The sequence below is a fragment of the Phalaenopsis equestris genome, unplaced genomic scaffold (genome assembly GCF_001263595.1).
Source record: "Phalaenopsis equestris unplaced genomic scaffold, ASM126359v1 Scaffold000002, whole genome shotgun sequence".
NCBI classification, from domain to species: domain Eukaryota; kingdom Viridiplantae; phylum Streptophyta; class Magnoliopsida; order Asparagales; family Orchidaceae; genus Phalaenopsis; species Phalaenopsis equestris.
Window position 1 is genome coordinate 63,948,084 of NW_018164444.1, and position 14,166 is coordinate 63,962,249.

Consider the following 14,166-nt stretch of genomic DNA (forward strand, 5'->3'; position numbering starts at 1 on the left):
CATGAGGAGGTTGATCTTGAATATTCAGCTTAGTTCCTTCGACGAGTTATTATCATCCACCTAGATTTCACTCAAGTAGATTTGAAGAGATGCTCTTTGATAGAACAACGCTGCATTACATGAGATAAGTGCAAGAAGAGACATCAAATCAGAAGGTTGAACTTTTTTATGATCTATTGAATGCTGCACCAAGGCCACTGTGGGTGGGATGCACTTCTCATTCTGCATTATCTGTAACCCTTAGAATGGTAAAAATTAAAATAGAGTTTAATATATCTTAAGAATGCTTCAATCAGTTTGCAACATTGCTGAAAAAGGCTAATCCATAAAAAAAAATAGTTCTAGAAGGCTTATACTGGAAGAAAAAGTTGGTCTTCAAGTGAGGGTTGAAAACAAAGAAGATTGATTATTACGTGAATGGTTGCATGTTATTTTATAAGTCCAGTGCACTAGAGACTCATTGCACATTATGCACTTCTCCGAGATTTAACCCTCAAAATAATAATAAAAAAAGAGTTAGAAATAAGTTTCTTAGAAGCGTCCCTTGTATTTACCGTTTATTCCACGTCTTCAGAGGCTATTTGTTTTCCCGTGTTGTTCCGCATATGACGTGACAACGTATTAGGTTAGGGGATGTCAATTCAATGAGTCATCCTTGAGGATGTGAAGCTACCATACCCCTAAAAGTCGAGTCCAAGAGGCAAGACTCGACGGGAAGATATGGTACTCCTACATAATCAAGCCCAAGGGGCAAGCCTCAATGAGAAGCTACCATACCCCTGGAAGACGAGCCCAAGAAGCAAGTCTCGATGTGAAGCTAGTTGTGGACGAAGTCCTCACTAGAAAGACTTCATGAGAGCAAGTGGTTGACAAGGTCTCCACTCAAAGACCTCAGAAGGCTACCCCGCTGCAAAGCTTCGCCGCGATACCCTGCCTGACGCTCCGCCTCAATGTTTCGCCGCAACAATTCTCCAACATGTCACCGCAACATTTTACCGCAACTCTTCATCGCAACGTTCCACAACTCTTCACCGCAACGTTCCGCAACTCTTTGCCGCAACACTTCACCATAATATTTAGCCGCAACGTTTCATCGCAACACTTCGCCGCAACGCCCTGTCCCGACGCTTTGTCGCAACGCCCTGTCCCGACGCTTCGCCGCAACGCGTCACCGCGATGCCTCGCTGCGACGCACTGCCCCAATGCATCGCCTCGCGCCGACGCCTTGCCGCCACACACCACTGCAACGCAACATTGCCCCGCTGCGACACCTGGTCACAACGTTCCTTTGCAACGCTTCACTGCGGCGCACCGCTGCAACGCTTCGCCGCGGCACACGTCGTAACGCCTCGCGTCGCTACGCGTCGCTACGACACCCCGCCGCGACGCACCGCCACAACAGATCCACTTACCTCGTGGCACACCGCCTCATCGCTTCATCGTGACGCTCAACGTGTCGCCGCGACACACCACCACAACACATCGCCGCGACACATCACGCCGCTGCGTCGTGCCGCGGTGATGCGTCGTCATGATACACCGCGATAACTCTACTCCCTCTCCTTTAGCCCTATTTATAGACTAAAAAATAGATGGGGCCATTAAATGCTCATTAATAAAAAAAATAAAAAAATATATATAAAAAAAACTTTTTCGAGCTTTCCATCCGATTTGCGCTTCCCGCAGTTCGGCTCAAGCACTTTTCGCCGATTCCGCTTTTGCTTCTTCCGTTTCCGTCGTTTGACATTCCCATAATCCATTATGCTAAAAGGTAATATTACTTATGCGTGTATTAAAAGGATTATCAAACCAAATTAAAAGATTAGCACAAGCTGGCAAAGCAATATATCTATATATATTTCTTTACTGCTAAAATTAAAATAATTACCTACAGCCGGACCCTTGGCTTCCCGGCCGAGCCATGCGGCTTCCGCTTCCTGCTATTTGCATCTCCCGTGGGTTCGTTTGGCGTTCCGAGTTCCCGTGCAAAGGCAATATTATACTTCATCACATAATCGGATTATGAAAGCAGAATAATGCTTTTAGGAGCATTTATTACTAAACCTGTAATTATTTATCACAAAACCTGTAATAAAAAATGCCAACGTGACACTATGCATCTTGATATTTTTGGACGGTGAAATTGATCTCACCCAAAAATAGGGGGGCAACTGATACGCCACTAACAAATGCTCATCATTTAGCACGAATCTTGAGGCATGCACAGATCTCGAGGCAACATTATATTTTAAGCAAGGAACATTCAAATCTTGATAAAAAATCATCCAGAGCTCCGATTTCAACAAACTTATAGTCAAACTGATCAGCTCGATGAGATGGACCTAATGATATAAAAGACTGATCAGCTCGATGAGATGGACCTAATGATATAAAAGTCAGTCCAATCCGAGTCAAATCAAGCCTGAATCAAATCATTAACCACACTTGGAGGATTTCTGAAGGCATCTGAAAGGTCAAACGGATGTTGAATCTAGCAAGTTTATAGTTGAATTGAGCGTCTCGACAAGACGAATCCAACGGGCCTAAGATTGCTCAATTCTGACATCTTTAAGGCACTCAAACGTCCATCAAACGTCATCCGATCAAGGGAAGCTCTCGGACCGTCCGATCAAAATGGTTCATATTTCAGCATTAATTGCACTCAAAACACTATAAATAGAGCCTCACCCCTCACATGAAAGGGGGGAGACTGGAGAGAGAACTAGAAGCTTTGAGAAAGATCTCATGTCCAATATCATCCTCGTTATCGTCGATCGCCATCGACCACCACTAACCGTCGACAACCACCGCTCACCTGACTTATAATTCGAGTAATATTTTAGTAAGTTATATTGAAAGTTTGATACCGTCGATCACCGTCGACCTCCGTCAACCACTGCTGACTAGACGTCGTCAGTCGACATTGTACTTTGGAAAATCTAGTAACCCTTTCCCATCTGTGAGACAAGGGGTCTCTGTAATCATCAACTTACAGTGGATTTTTATAATTAGGCAACTTGGCCAGACCCAATGATTTTTCCCCTTTACGAGTTTTTCACGTAAAAACTTATGGTGTTATCACAGCTTGATTCATTTTCATCTGAGTGTGCACTAAGACTATAATCTATTACTCTATCACCGCGAAATTTCTAGGACGCATTAATATTGATTTAATATTTCTCAAAATTTACTTAAAATTAGATTGAAATCCCGTTGCCAGAGCGCTTATTGCTTACGGAGAGCGCACGTAAAGCGCACACTGCTTGCTCTCTCTGATCACAGTCATCCATCATTCATTAAAAAAAAAAATAATAAAAGTGATACACACTATGGTAGAGACTTGAATTTATGTGCAGTTGTGATCGGAGAGCGCCAGACATCCTGCACAATAATTTTTCCCGCTGATGAGTGGGCCGGGGAGCATGCAAGCCATTTCGCTCAAAGCAGTTAACTGTAATTGCTTTACGGGGACAACCTCAGCCGTCGATTTCAAACAGCGACCCAAAAACGGTTAGAGGGACCTACCGGTCCAATAGGCGAAAGGCGCGCGTGCCAAAATGAAATTGTGGGGCCTACAGCTTCCCCGCAAGACCCCAACTGGCGCGCTTGTCAATCCGTTGGCATTCCGGCCCTCATTCTTCCAAAGGCCACAGCCAGGAACGCCTTCCTCTATCTAGGGTTTCCTCCGTTGTTCCAGCGTTCCTATCAGCGCAAGCCCTCTGAGTGTTTGACTAAATGCCCGCATACTTTCCATCTCGGACTTTGCCCTAACCCTAAGTAGAAATCGACCGCCCCATTTGAGGCTGCTTTGGTGTTAAGCACATGAGGTTCTCTGCGGTAGATTGAGATGAAACTTGACGCTCTACTGACCTCCGCTGGCATAAACATCGGCCTCTGCGTGTTTTTTATCTCGCTATATTCGGTGGTCAGGAAGCAGCCTTCAAATTTATATGTTTATTTTGGGCGGAGTACTCTGACGCAGGAGCGGAAGAAGAGCAATGATTCCTTCAAAATTGGCAGAATTTTGCCTACTCCGGCTTGGATACTCGAGGCATGGGGACCGACCGAAGATGAGATATTGGCATCCGTTGGTCTTGATGCTGTTGTATTTTTAAGGATGATTGTTTTCAGGTATCTGAATGCATATCACTTTGCTGTGTTAATTTCTACCCCTAAAGTTACCTTTGAGTACAGTCAAATTCGGTGTTAAACCTGGATATGGATCTATCGAAAATTACTTGCACAGTGGATGGCTCATCAATTCAGCTGTTAAAACTTACATTCAGAACGTTAAAGTTTTGTGGAATACTTGCTTAGCCATTTCATGCTCAAAGACATTCACTTTGTTATTATCAACTTTCTTTTCAGAACTGAAAGTTCATGTGAGACTATGTTGATTTGTACTGCAATTTAGCTATTAAGGAACTGATATCATAAAATAATTGACAAGAAGGTCTAAAAACTCTGTTCAAATTAGGTGCGTTAAGAGTAAAAATAATGTAACCTTGATTAAAGATAAATAAATTAAATAAATTTGAAAATTATATATTGAGAAATTGTTAAACGAGACTTTTAAGGAATAATTATAAAGAAAAAAAAAAACCATGAAGTATATTATAGATTGATTAATTTAAAAGAAGTTGGAATTCATGTTCATGATAATACATAATGGTTAAACTTTAGGTCCATCAGAGATCTATGTTGAGATTTGGTGAGTTGTGAAAATATAATAGAGAAATTAGCTAAATGCATAAGAAAAAAATGATTTCGAAAATATGTTGGTACCAATCATACATTAAAAAAAGAGATGTATTGGTGTGTTGTAATAAGGGATTATAAAATTTAGAGTAAAGATAGATGGTTAAGAAATTAAGTGCGTCAAGAACACTCTGCAATCAAAGAATATATATCTTGAAACATATTGATAGATATAAAAAGTTTCACTTAGTCTCATTAAGTGAATATCAAGAACATGCTTGCATTATAAAACTTGAGAGAATTGAGTGAGAAAGTATTACAATAAAGATATAGGATTAGTGCTAACTGAAAATAAGATGATGAAAATTAAACTTAGGTATTTTGGGCATGAACACCAAGCTTGGAATATGCATCCTATAATGCAACAACAACAAGAACAACAACAAAACCTTTATCCCACTAAGTGGGGTTGGCTACATGAATCCTTTTTCTCCATTGAAAATATTTAATTTGGAAGTAAAATTGACATATCAATGTTAAAAATTGTGCTATCGGTTATTAAGGCATTTTTCATTGTGGGGGTGAGGCGTAAATCTTACACCTCACCCGCCTCACTGTAAAAAATTATACAAAGAAAAAAATATTGTATACATTTTGAAGTGTGAAGTGAGGAATATACTATATTAACATCCTCCCATATTAATATGTTTATTAAAATATAACCATCTTAAAAAAGTAAGAAGTAATAAATAGCATTAAAAAAAGTAACATGCTAATATCCTAACATCAAATCATGAAGTAAGGAGATTTATATAGATGTCAAATTATCAAAGTAAGCTAAGATATCAAGTACAATATCAAAATTTAAATATATAACTAAAATAAATTCAAATGTTTATTGCAAGTCTCTTAATACCAATCATACTGTCCTCCACTAAGTAAAAAAATAACATATTATCAACATTGAAACTTCTAAATTTAAAAACTCCCATCACTCTCAACACAATGGATCTTCATTTGAATCTTTAATTTGTATAACAAATTGCTTTCTTTTTTCCCTCATCCTCAGTTCTATCCATATTCTCTCATTCCTTTTCATCTTTATCATTCCTAATCTCTAGCAATAAATAAAAAATGGTGGTTAATTTATAAAAGAACAACTATGTTGATAATTAAATTTTCAATCACATAAATTTTTGTGTTTATCTTATTTATTTATTTATTTTTAGTTGACTTGTGGTGGCTGTGCTTCTATCGCATCAAAGAAGTTAACATTGAGGTTCTCTTTTTACAAATCAAATGTTGTTGCTTTGTTATTGTCATCCATATACTATTTATCATATGATAGCATGCCGTTACAAAGTAAGAGATTTTCATCATCCTTTAAAATCTTTTGATTTAATTTATTCTCTTGTTATATATAATATAAACCGGCAAGTTCATCCTTAATGCAGTCAAATTATTTCTCTCTTTTTTTATTTAGTATGAATTTGATTGTATGTACTTGCTCATAAACGGATGACAAATATTTTAGTCCCAATACTTAAAACAATAATTGTTGTAGCTTTGGAGTGGTATCACTAATTTGAATTCAACATTCTACTAAATTTTAAAATATATATAATTAAAATAGGAAGTTTGTTTCTTTATTATATTCATTAAATGTTAAAAATTACTTAGAGAATGTTTTACTACTCTATTTTTAGCTTGTTGCAGTCCACAAAATCCTTCCTTATTTTTCAAGAGGTTAAGTTGCATATTTTCCTTCCCACACTAAGTTGAATCAAGTATCAACATATTCATAAAATGATGCAAATTTAATTTAATCTCAGACTTAGTTGAATTCTCAACATTTTTAAATCATGGATTATAATAATATCTTGAAGCATACAAATGACTATGAAGCTGAACCTCTCACTTGCCATCAATGATTTCTCATTGATACATCTCGCTTTTGAGATGGTGATTATCCTTCCTCAATCCCCTCCACATCCTTCTCACATCACTCACTGCCTCTTTCCTTTGCTGCCACTGCCCAGAACTGCACAAAGTTATTGTTTTGCTGCGGTGTTCAACCTGTACAGCTGCCTTTTCCTCTTCCTTACTTGCCACCGCCACCAGAAAATCACCCTGCTGCTATCTTCCCCCATTCCAGCACCTCAGGAAAACAAACCCGTGCTGTTCCTGCCACTTCTACCCCAGCTCCTTGCTGCCACTGCCCAGGACAACAACCACACTTGTTGTTCCCTGCAGTTTCGCACTTCCTCTAGCTGCTACCAAGATCCCCTTGCTTTCGTCACACCAATCAGCCCTTTCACGTCCCTAACAGATACCGCCATCACCCCAGATTCATCCTAGTCGCGTGTTGTGTGTCGTTTTTATTGTAATTTTCTATCCCTGTTTATTTGGTTATACTTTCCTATTTAAATTCAACAATAATATTGTTTTCTCATTGTGGTTTGGTTAAACTTCGGTATTGCAGTGATCACCGCCCTTCCCTTTTGGGCTCCTAGTATAGACATGAATCTTAATCTGCATAGGTTGAGTTCATTAACAAAATGATTAGAGAGTTTGCATTGCTGATGAGAATTTAGTAAGTTAAATGCACCCATAGGGTGATAAGGTTGTTTGTGACTTTGATGAGGCTACAGTAGATTGAATGACAAGAAAAAAAGAATGCTCATTTCCAATGGGTTTTATGAGAGAACATGATGTATGATCAATATACGTTATAACCTTGAATTTCTTTTTCTTGAATTTCCTCCCGCTTAATTTTAGGTTTGGAGAATTAAGGTTATTGTTCGAGAAAGTTATATCCATAGAATTATAAAATTTTTAGTGATCGAGGAATTTTATTTGTACCTTTTTAATTTGGGAATATCCAATAATGATGTTCGTTAGTACCTAATTTTGCTCTACTGTTGAGAATGAATGTAAATATAGATTAAACATTTAAATATTTTTTATGGAAAATAAGAAGTTATTTTGATATTGGGAAATTAATAGGTAAGGGATCATAAAAGTGTTTCAAAATTTTGCATGGAGGATATTCTATTCCCGCATAGATAATTATGAACATTTGTGGAGAACATTAGTGATCTACTCGCTTCTAAGATATATACATATGTTTTTTTACTTAATATGTCTTAATCATTCCATTTTATTGAAAGGCTTTGACACAAGCTTTGGTGGATAATATCTTGAATAAGGAGATAATTTTCTGAGACAACAACGAAGTATTTGTCAATTTTTGTGACTTGGATTTTAGACTAAAATTGAATGTTAATCATGTTTTGAAATGCTTAAAATTTATCCCAATTTGAATTTTTTTCTTTCATTAAGAAAGTCAAATATGGTTAGGATTGTTAATGAAAGAATCAAACTATCTAGCTTCAAAGACATTTTTAACTCTTAATGGCTTCCCATACATTAGTATGGACTAAAACCAAAAGTTTGGGAATGTTTGTAAGTTTGATTGGGATAAAAATTATGAGGTTGTTTTACCATGCAGTGAATTTGACAATGAAAATCCTCTACATTTTTTTTTTTTGGGTGATAGAGAATGATTTAATTTTTCAAGGCAAGTAAAGTTTATGCATCTGAGCTGATAATGCCTAAGCCAAATATGTCCATCATTAGTTGAAGTTTATTTGAAGTTTGAAGTGGGACTTTTAACGAATAAAAATTTATTGTTTGAGCATGTACCCTACTTGTGGCATCTTTTTTTAGTAGGTAGAATTTTTAAATACATCTTTATACTAACAATTATCTTCCTTGAGTTTAGGTCATAAGTGTGAAGACTGACAAAGATATCTAAGAAATTTATTACACAATTTCTGTCTCGAGTTTATTGACTGATAATAAGTTATAATCTATGTTAGAAGCTTATAATCAAGTGGCAGATCTTTTCAGACAATGGCAATGCTTGTTCTAACCACTGTCTATTTCTAACAATATGCAATCTGGATATTTCAATTTTCATACCATAGCATATGATATAATATCCTCGATCGTACTATCCAAGCAATATTTTTCTTTTTATTTGCATTGAGGACATCTAAGAATTTATCTTTTTGAGCAACAAAACCTATATATTTCAAGGATACTATGAAATAAGATTCTACTGGAATAATAGCTAGTTATCTTCAATTTATTATGCAGATGGTTGAATTAGGAATGAGAGCATTGCTGTCATTTATTTTGTTGCTGATTTTCTTTGAAATTTTTTTGTCCAATATTTCATCATAATTTGTTAATGTTTAGGATATAATTTTTTATTTTTAAATTTTTTAGATTGATTTTTTAGCGTTGGAGTTATCAGCTTCTTAACCATTAGCTTATTTATGGCAACTGCCATCATCTTCTTTCCAAAAGGACCCTTCTCATAAATTCCCTTGTTATGTATTAAAAAAAAGATAAAAAGTTGTATGTAAATTAAGAATTAATTATTTTTGCAGAAATCAAATATAAAAAAAATCAGACATTTATTTTAAAAATCAATAATTTACTATATAGCAAAAAATGTAATGATGTTTACAGATTACGCAATTGCTGTAGATGGAAAGCCACTTTCCATGGAGTGCTATTGATAGAAAGATGTTCATGAATTACTAAATTGTTGTAGATGGAAATATGTTCTCTATTGTTTGCCAGATTGCTAATTTGCTATAGATAAAAAGGTATTAGGGGTGGACCTAGGTAGGGTCCAAGGGGCAATTGTGCCCCCTTAACTTTAGATTTTTACTTATATGAGAGGGTAATTTGATCTTTTGCTCTTCCTAAAATATCTATTTTACCCCTCCTGAAATATTACTTTACCCTTCTTTGCTCTATCCCCTCCCATGCTGGGTCTAGGGGGCAATTTACCCCCCTAAAAAAAAAAGGCTAGTTCCGCCCATGTTGACTATTGATTTAAGATTATTTCAACATAATGTAAATCATAGTTTTTTAGGAGCGTATTGATACAGGATTCTTTGTAAGGTACATTATACAACTTGTGATACATAGACAATTACTTGAGTTTAGAGTTTCAAAGTGAAAGTTACTAGTTTTCCATTTTACCTTGTGATGGGTCAAATTAAAGTACAATCCATGAATATACCTTAGCTTCATGTCTTGAGCATTAAAAATAATTTTTTTTATTTTTTTATGTACTATAAGATATTTTTATATTGAAGATTGTGATCATTGGTACATCCTATATAGGCGATAGTGCATGACACGTCTTCTTAATGAATACTAAATAATGATACTGTTGACCTCGCTTTCGGTCGAGGTGTAGTTTTCCTCTCCTTAGTAGCTTATAATCTAGCCGTAGGACCTTTATGCCGACCACTCCTAGAAAACTAGTGAAGGAGCCCTCCCCGTTAGCAATTCCGGACTTTACTTTGCTCGACTTGACATTCCCTGTGATAGTCTTGACCGCTATTGCCTAGCAGGTAAGGCTACTCCGAAGGAACTCAGGGAGCAAGCCTATAGGACTGTCGGCCTTAGGATTGACTTTACTAGTTGATTTAGCGCCGCTGCGCTCTTCACTGTCCTGTTTAATCGAATTCGAGCCGAAATCTTGATAGGATTCGGACAACGACGCGTTTTTAACCCGATTGACGACGAGGTTGCCCAGACGACTCCGGATGATGAAACGGACTGCGCCGATGCGTCCGGAACATCTATTTTACTTAAGGGGGTCGCTCGTTTCATTATGACGGCGCGTCTTGGGGAAAATACCTATTTAAGTGTTCATTATAATAATAAATAATATTTTATTATTATTATTATTATAATTGATAACTTATATTAAAATCCCTAACCTAAATCTACTCCCTCCCCGCCTTATTCTTTCGCATCTGTGGGCCTACCTCTGCTCTAGCGTGGCTCGTTCGATTGCCTGGCCCGCTCCTTCTTAGTGTCGTTGGGAGATTTCATTCCCGCGTTCGCCTCTCGCAGTCGCCCATCCCGTATCCTATTTTTCTACGGGTATCTTATCCCGTCTGCTCTCGATCCTCCTTTCCGCAGAGCGTGGTCTCTGCGAGGATCATATCCTCTGTCTCTCTCGATCCTTCGGAGATCTGCATGCGATCCCCTAATCATTCGCTCTCATTCTCTCTGGTTTATATGAAACTCTGCTTTGGAGCGTTTAAAGATGCTGAAAATTTTCTAAGGAAGAAAAAACCCTGTCATTTTTCCTTCTCACTCACTTCTTTAATTTTCTGGTGCTTGAATTGGTTTCCTCTTGCTGTTGGAGGAGTAATTGAAGCTGGGGAGTGCGTTTAGAGTTCTTGTGTTACTTTCTTTTTGCTTCAAGGAGGTACCTTTTCCCCTTTTGTGCCTTGCCCTATTTTTGGTTTTGCTCTATGCCGAGTCTCTGTTAGCTTGGTAAAATGGATAATGTGACATTTTAACTCAGTGTTGCACTTATATTTTTGAAAGGCATGTTACTCCAGCATCTAGAGATGGAAGTATGAGCATGTTCTAGGGATTGGATTTGATTACTTGCTTAAGATGGTGGAAATATAGCATGATATAAGTTTTTTTCCTCTTTTCTCTACTTTCTTGAGATGAAATTGTGGCATATTTTCATTACTGTGAATAAGAAGGTTGAAATATGGCTTTAAGACAATGTTAGCTCCTCTTGCAAGCATGTTAGGATATGTATCATGAAGCTTTTTCATTTATTCTTATCTAGCATGAGGCATTGGAAGATTTATTTGGTCTTTCACACATGTGGGGGCTCGATTTTGGCTCCATGTGGTTTTTCCTGGTTCGAAATGCATGTTATGAGAAAAAATTATTTAATTTCGAAAGTCCTGTAACTTGCTTGGATGGCTTGGCTTAGCTCCTTGTGGGGCATCCTTTTGCTCAAATATTTGTTGGGAACTGTTTCATGCTTGAAATAGTTAGGTTGGTGGCTCAAATATATTCTCTATGCTGTTGTTCTTATTTGAGATGTACATTGGCTTCATATCTTGATATTTCAAAAACATGTGGGTTGCTCCTTGGCTTGGGTTGGCTCAGTTTTACCTTAAGATGGTTGGGATTTTAATTTCTGTTAAGGCTTGGGTTTTAATTTATGCTTGGACTCTGTCTTGGCTTTGAATGACTTGATTTTAGCTTTCCTTGGAGCTCGGATTTACTTGCTTTGGCTCTTACCCGAGAGCTGGTTTGGTGGATGGGCTCGGTTTTGCTTGTTTGACCTTGTTTTGGCCTTGAATGGCTCGGTTTTTTTTTTGTCTGGTTCTGCTCCTACCCAAGAGGTAGCTTGGGAGCTTGATTTGGTTTGTTCTTAGTCCTACCCGTGAGCTTTTTGGTAGATCATTTGGCTTGGCTTTGGCCCTTGCTGGGCTCGATTTTGGCATCTCGTGAGTGTTTTTTTGGCTTAAATATACATATTGTGGAGGAATTTATTTTGATTTGGAGGAGTTCCATAGCTATTCTTGTTCGAAACATATGGTAGTCTTATATTTTGACGTCTTGAGGGCATAAAGATGTTTTCTACCCTTTTGTTGTGTCCTGGGATTGATTGCTCTTACCCGAGAGGTGGTTTGAGAGTGATTTTGCTGGCTTTAGTTCCTACCCCTACCTGTGAGCTTGCTGGCAATCCCTTGGGGTTGTTTGGCTCCTCCTACACGAAGTGGCTTGGGTGTTGATTGATGAGTCAAGTTTAAATGTATGTATTTGCCCTATCTATAAAGTGAGCTGATTGAAGAATGGGTTGAACAAATTTCCTTATGTTCTACTTGGTGAAATTGGAGTTGGTTTGGAGGCTTTGTGAGGGTTTTTCCATTCACTCTCCTATGTGTATCAAATATCTTCATATAATTGATTTGGTTTGCCTTAGCCGTGAGCCTCCTCTCCTTCTGTGCCTCGGGTTGCCTTGGCCGTGAGCCCCTTTTGGCCTTGGATTGCCTTAGCCGTGAGCCTCATCTTTGCCTTGGCCGTGAGTCACCTGTGGGAGTTTATTCGGGTTTGGAGCTAGGTGGTGCTGATATTGGCTTTTACCCGTGAATTTTCTTGGCTTTACCTCACTTGGGCCGAGGATCTTGGTAGCTGTCTTCCTTTCTCTACCGATACAGGCTGTAGGTCTTACACCTCAGTGCATTGGAAAAATTTCGTGTTTGTTTGATGTGTGAGACCATGAATTAATTTGGGAGTTGGGAGATTTTGATATCAGCTTGTGGTTTGGTGGGATTTGCAAGCCTTATTTGGGAGAGCATTTGGTTCATTTGATTAATCCTACGTCTTTGGGGTTTGAAAAATCAGCGCAAAGTAGCCCTGTGTGTTTGTTAGGAAAGACTTGGGCTCTACTTTCCAGGTCTTTTCGATAGGAGTTTTGAGAACTGATCTATTCTTCTTTTCGGTGTTTTAGATGGATCAGTGCCTCCTTTCTCTCACCTCATTTTTGTTATTTTCTTTCCTTGCTTCTTGGTTCGGTTTTCGACGCTTATGTCCGACGCATAAGTGTCCACGTCTAGCCTTTTGCTATATGTGAAATCATCAAGCAAGGTCGCAAGTAGTTTGTTTTGTGGTGATGATAAAGACATACTGAAGATAGAGCAGAAAGATGTCCTATCCTATAACATCAAGATCCAGGTATTTGATGAACAATAGGATAACGGTATCCTTCACCGACATAAGTCTAACGGGAGTTGGCTCGAACCTCTTCAGGTAGTTGGCAGTCCCACGCCCGACAGCGTAATTGATTTGTGGACAATAAAAAAAAATGTTAAAACTTATTTTAAAAAATATATATATAAAAATATATTTTTCGCTATAAAATAAAATTTGATGATCTTTTTTTTTTGAGACCTATGTGCATGTCAAAAAACATAACTTAAAAAAAACATTTTAAAACTGGTTGTCCACCTGACGAATACTTGTTTAGGCTGGGAAGTAGCCCTCTAGGTGAGGTTCAGGACACACTTCTAGACAAGTGACGGGTTCTATAGGCTCGGGTGACCGAGTAGCCTTCGTGGACCCTCGAGTATATATACATATATCTGAGCCTAGCCCTATATGAGTGCTTGCAGTCACCCTTTGCCTGAACTTTTTGTTTTATCGAAGCTTTGGACAGAGCACTCGTATTTATTTTCTTTTCTTTGAGATTTCTCCTAAATTTTGAGAATCTTTACTTGAGTCTTTCCTGTTGATTTTCTCGAGTTTTCTGTCACGAGTCGTTATCACACTTTTCTTCGGATTTTCTGGACAACGTTTCTTCTAGGCTTTGCTTTTGTGATGCATTTCAGCCTGTTATATTTAAGAAACAGCGGATCTCTCGGGCACACATGTTTGTTTTACATTTACAACACTTCATTTCCCTGTTTATACCTGCTACTGTCCTGTACAAGCATGCTATAATATTCATGTTTCTACCTGCTACTGTTCTTCCTATACAGCATGTTATACTATTCATGTTTTTACCTGCTACTCTACTGTACAACATGTTATACTATTCCTGTTTCTACCTGCTAC

General features: G+C 37.8%; 1 protein-coding gene across 4 annotated transcripts in view; it reads left to right on the forward strand.

Annotated features, from left to right (window-relative positions):
• Positions 1-3,492: 3,492 nt before the first annotated feature.
• The window catches only part of LOC110023916 (CSC1-like protein RXW8), a 52,881-nt gene continuing 42,207 nt past the window's right edge, over positions 3,493-14,166 (forward strand). For all 4 annotated transcript variants that reach the window (XM_020723765.1, XM_020723683.1, XM_020723841.1 and 1 more), the window contains exon 1: positions 3,493-4,131. In XM_020723765.1, the coding sequence (XP_020579424.1) occupies positions 3,848-4,131 (284 nt within the window). In that variant the 5' untranslated portion in view covers positions 3,493-3,847. The remainder of the gene's footprint in view (positions 4,132-14,166) is intronic.